This window comes from Pipistrellus kuhlii, unplaced genomic scaffold (assembly GCF_014108245.1).
Source record: "Pipistrellus kuhlii isolate mPipKuh1 unplaced genomic scaffold, mPipKuh1.p scaffold_m20_p_1, whole genome shotgun sequence".
NCBI lineage: Eukaryota > Metazoa > Chordata > Mammalia > Chiroptera > Vespertilionidae > Pipistrellus > Pipistrellus kuhlii.
In genome coordinates this window covers 167,417,129-167,422,708 of record NW_023425404.1, presented here as the reverse complement: position 1 = coordinate 167,422,708, position 5,580 = coordinate 167,417,129, and the positions used below count along the sequence as shown (strand labels likewise).

The window sequence follows — 5,580 nt, the reverse complement described above, 5'->3', positions numbered from 1 at the left end:
CGCACTGAGGCCCGAGATGCGCGCGCATCCATCCTCAGGCAAGCCCGGGACTACCGAACGCGGTCATTGGTCAGCCGCCACACCTCAGCTCCGCCTCCTGCCCCTCATCCAATCAGGGCTCAGGGGCTTGAGAGCCCGCCTAAAGCTGCGACCAAGATACCAGGGCCTGGATTGTGCTCCTGGGGCTAAGTAGGCTCGTGAAGATTTTGTCACTTTCAGGCTTCTTCAGCGCGCCACCGGTGGCGCAACCCGCCCATAGTCACGTTTCAAAAAAAGCATTGATTTTTGGCTTTAAAAGTGCAAGAACTAGAGCATTAAATGCTGCGGATTTTCGGCGCAATTTAAAAATTTTAATTAAATATTGGATTTTCCCCCCCCAGATGTCATTACTGGTGACACAATATTGAAAAACAAACAAAACCGTCATTGGCTGGAACCTATTCGCAAGGCCGTAGTTGAGGTTCCCGCTATCACGTGTAGGAGGCGTAGTCCCACAATCTGCGCCTGCGCATTTCTAACCGTTACCAAGCTAACCCACAGTACGCCCATGCGCGCGAACATTCCGTAGGCTTTGTAGGTGGCCTTCGGCGGAAGACGCAGAGTGTTCTGGGAACGCCGGATGCGGAAATCACTTTGTCTCACGCTCCGGGCGCCGGTGGTAGCTGCGTGCGTTTTTGTCTAATTTCCAGAGCTAGCACTTCGGGGACGGTTTGCCACCATGTATGACGCAGACGAGGGTAGGTGACCGCGGAGACCCATCTAAGGGGGACATGTGGGGGGACTGGACGAATTGAGGATTTGCGGACTTTCCCCAAGCAGCCGGCCATACAGGTGTCCCCAGTGTTGTTTCCCATTTACCCCAGGACCAGAGCGGGAGGGCGCAGGGAATGTAGCGTTAATGTTCCCGGTCGGGGCGACACTTGTGTTTTCACTGCTTGCTTCTTGGTGAATCATGTACATACTATTTTCTCGTATTGAAATAGCGTGCACAACCATACAGTCAAAGTCCGTTTTGACTTTGAAGTAAAAGGCTCTTTTTAAAATTTCCCTTAAAGCCAGAGTTAATGGATTAATTGGAGAGTTGAATTTTTGAGCGTCAACCTGTGCCAGACAACCTGTGCTGGGGCTGGCATTGTGTGTAGGGCGGGAGTGGGAGTAGGAGTAGGGGAGGGAGGTTTAGTTTGGCATTCTTTCATGCTGTCATATGTTTAAATAATTTTTCTTAAAAGATGGCCTTCTATCTCAGTAAAACTTCTATCTCAGTAGAAAAGAAATCCAGAAAAGAGTTTTTAGCTTTATTTTTTTGAGAAGGTAATATATTCTTGTGTCTCAGAAGCCAAAAAATATAAAAGTGTCAGGTCTCTTTCTTGTCCATCACCTTCCTGTATGAACCTCCTTCATGGCAGGTAGCCACTGTCCCTCGATTATTTTTTTTTTTAATTTCTTTACTAAATATATTTTATTGATTTTTTTACAGAGAGGAAAGGAGAGAGAGAGAGAAAGAAACATCAGTGATTAGAAGTGATTAGAGAGGCTCATTGATTGGGTGCTTCCTGCCTGTCCCATACTAGGCATCTAGCCTGCAACTGGGCATATGCCCTTAACCGGAATTGAGCCCAGGACCCTTCAGTCTGCAGGGCGACACTATAACCACTGAGCCAAACTGGCTAGGACTAGATACCTTTTTCTTACCCCTCTCCCCATGTGTAGGGATCAGTAATTCTATTCTATTTAAGAAGAGCTTATTAAATGACTTTATTTTAGATATGTATTCAATTTTGAATTCAAAAGTTAGAATATTAAAAAAATAGCTGAAACTTTGGTTGTGGGCACATCCCCTGTGGGGTGTGTGCAAGAGGCAGCTGATCGATGACTCTCTCTCATGACTCTCTCTCATTGGTGTTTCTAACTCTCAATCCCTCTCTCTTCCTCTCTGTAAAAAATCAATAAAATGTATTAAAAAATACAGTACACTTATTATTTAACATAAGAAGATGAGAGATATGTTAGACTTGATCAGTGCACACTGATTTTTCCAAGTGCCCTATTCAAATTATAATTGCCCCAACATTTGGCTGCCTAAAAGTTAATATGTTATGGATTGAAGTGGTCAGGAATTTGGGTAGAGCATAGTAGGAATGACTTGTCAGCTCCATGTCAGTAGTTCACCTGGGAAGATTCAAAGGCTAGGGCTGGATGATCTGGAGTGTTTACTCTTGTGTCTGGCACTTAGCTTGGAAAGACTCAAGGACTTGAATTGCTGACTGGAGCATCTATAAGTAGCTCTCCATATGACTTAGGCTTATTCACAGTACACAGTTTTCGAGTACTAGGACTTAATGGCAATTGAGGGCTCCAGAGGAAAGTGTTTCAACAAACAAGGTGGAACAACACTGTCTTTCTGACCTAGTTTCTAAAGTCACATAACATCGCTTTTGCTGCAGTGTTTTAGTTTTCAGAGAGTGAAAAAACCTGCCCAGATTCAAAGGAAGGAAACACAGCTGGTGTGGCTTGGTGGTTGAGTGTTGACCTATGAACTAGGAGGTCATTGTTCAATTCCCGATTGGGGCACATGCTCAGATTGTCAGCTTGTTAGATACCCAGTAGGAGATGTGCATGGGGTGGCTGATAAGTGATTTTCTCACATTGATGGTTACTATCTTTTCCTTTCTTTCCCTTCCTCTCGAAATCAATAAAAAAAAACAATCATATATATAAAGGGAAGGAAATATAGACCCCTATATCTTGTAAAAAAAACTTGTGAAATGTGATTGTGGCCATCTTTGGAAAATACAGTTCATGTAATTGACCACCTTACCTTAAGGTATTGCCCAACTATTGGAACTGTTTTCTGTCTCTATACCTTAATCTTTGACCCCAGTCCGAGGACTGTGAGCTTGCTCCTAGTCACCTACATAGATTCTATTAATGAATTGAATAAGATGAGAAACTTACAGATTCACACACTTATGCTGAACCTTTGTAATGAGGCCTCTTTGTGAGTGAATACCTGTGTGTTGTACACCTATGTGTACATAGATATTTACCCGTGTGTGTTATATCATTACAATTTAATTAATGTAATAGAAATTTTAGAAGAGTGAGGTAGAAGGATTGCTTTCTTAAATGTGTTTTTTATTGATGTTAGAGAGGAAGGGAGAGAGAGAAACATCAGAGATGAGAGAGAATCATTGATTGGTTGCCTCCTCTGTGCCCCACACTGGGAATTGAGCCCACAATTTGGATATATGCCCTGACTGGGAATGAAACCATAACCTCCTGGTTCATAGGTCAACACTCAACCACTGAACCACATTGGACAAAAGTATTGCTCTTTATTTAGCAGATTGTTACCTTTGGAGCATGATATTAATTAGTAGGGTGAGACTATGATTACTGTCTTTGTATAACAAGTTTGTGGAAACAAGACTTATACATACATGTTAATTTTTATTCCAGATATGCAATATGATGAGGATGATGATGAAATCACCCCAGATTTGTGGCAAGAAGCATGCTGGATTGTAATCAGGTAATTTAAGGCTAGACTGAATAAGCTTAAAAGGTACTATAACCTATAAAGGGATTTCCTGCTTATTCACTTATTGAAAACTAGATGTTCTGTATCAATGTGCTACATGAGAGCCAGTTTCTTTCTTTCTTTCTTTTAAAAAAAATATATTTTATTGATTTCTTTACAGAGGAAGGGGGAGGGATAGAGAGTTAGAAACATTGATGAGAGAGAAACATCGACCAGCTGCCTCTTGCACACCCCCCACTGGGGATGTGCCCGCAACCAAGGTACATGCCCTTGACTGGAATCAAACCCTGGACTCTTCAGTCCGAAGGCTGACGCTCTATCCACTGAGCCAAACCTGTTTCGGCCATGCCCCATCATTTAATCTTCATTCATTTGCTGAGTATTTTCACTTGAATGACTATCATATCATCTTTAACATATTCAAAATAGAACTAATAATCTTTAACCTGAAATTGAAATGCTTAATACATCCCATATTTTAGTCATTAATATCTTCTCTCTTATTCAAATTAGAGTTCTTATTTTTGTCTTTGGCTGGATTTTTTTTTTTATTCAATAGTTTTTGTCCTGGCATTTTTTCCAAGAAATATTTCCAAGAGTTTGGATGAAATTTATCTATAAAGGACATTTGTAAATTTTTTTTTTTTTTTACATTTGTAAATTAGTGCTCTCTTACTTTTTATTATCATTCTTATGTTTGCTTTCCTCTTTTAATCTTGATGGTTGAAAGTATTACATAGGTCTTCTTTTCTTCCCATTAACCTCTTCCAGCCCTCTCCCATCCTCCCCTTATGTTGTGCTTTAGTTATTTTACTCATATGTATAAGTCTTGTTTCCACAAACTTAAGTTATACAAAGACAGTATTCATAGTCTCACCCCTTTTTTGGATACTTCATAGTATCTTGTGTAGAGATGGGCATATAGTGGTTGGTATTTAATAACTGTTCGTTGAATTTAATATAATAAAAATGGGAAAATATATTAGAAAACATCACTCACTGTTTTGTAACTAATTATGAACTCAAATATTTTCCTAGTTCCTATTTTGACGAGAAAGGCTTGGTCAGACAACAGCTGGATTCTTTTGATGAGTTTATTCAGATGTCTGTTCAAAGAATTGTGGAAGATGCTCCACCTATAGACCTACAAGCTGAAGCCCAGCATGCTAGTGGAGAAGTTGAAGAACCGGTAAGATAATTATTCTAATAAAGTAACATAAGTAAAGGAAGACTGTTGACATGAAATTTCACTTCTCTCACCTGCCTTAAAGGCTAAAAAAAGTTAGTTGGTGTTTTTAGCAGAGTACTTATAGCATCTTCAATCAGCTCCTGATTTATTCTTATAACTGGAGAGAGGCATTTTTGCAAGTATAGTTGACACTTGAACAACATGGATTTGAACTTTATGTGCCGATGAAATACATGTGTTTCTTTCATTCTTGTACACAAACAATGTAAACTTATAGTATTGATAAATGCAGTGCAGTACTCTAACTGTATTTTCTCTTAACATTTTCTTTTTCTTAGCTTATTTTATTGTAAGAATATTGTGTTTTTGGTAATGTTTCTAGTCAACAGTAGGCTATTAGTAGTTAAGTTTTGGGGAGTCAAAAGTTATAAGCGTATTTTTAACTGCATGGAGTGGGATGTGGGTGTACAAGGGTCAACTAGAATCCAAAAGCCCAATCTTATAAAACCCCTTTATCGGATAATAGGTATTTGATAGTTGGGAAAAGGAAATTTAGAAATAAGATGAAGCAAGCCAGAAATAGTCATATTTCTTCAGAAAAAAACACTTTTTTTTCCTTTCACAATGTAAGGAATCAAAGAAAAATTATTTGAAGGACTTTTTTTCTTGATTATTTGTTGAATGGAATGCATTATAACAGTATAAGAAATTATAAAGGAAAATCACTTAAACATATTAGCTATTTTATTTTTTCGAAGTTCCTTAGTCTTTGTTGAAACAATGCATGTTTTTAGCATTGTTAAAATCATAGCGAAGATATAATTTTAATACTTTGGATTTACATGAATGA

General features: G+C 39.0%; 1 protein-coding gene across 5 annotated transcripts in view; it reads left to right on the top strand.

The window, feature by feature from the left end:
* Positions 1-391: 391 nt before the first annotated feature.
* The window catches only part of POLR2B (RNA polymerase II subunit B), a 41,961-nt gene continuing 36,772 nt past the window's right edge, over positions 392-5,580 (top strand). For 2 of the 5 annotated variants that reach the window (XM_045572178.1, XM_036415283.2), the window contains exons 1-3: positions 393-737; positions 3,460-3,532; positions 4,580-4,730. In XM_045572178.1, coding sequence (XP_045428134.1) covers positions 719-737; positions 3,460-3,532; positions 4,580-4,730 — 243 coding nt within the window. In that variant the 5' untranslated portion in view covers positions 393-718. Of the gene's footprint in view, positions 738-3,459; positions 3,533-4,579; positions 4,731-5,580 lie in introns of all 5 variants that reach the window. The other 3 variants (XM_036415293.2, XM_045572173.1, XM_036415301.2) reach the window with 3 other exon arrangements.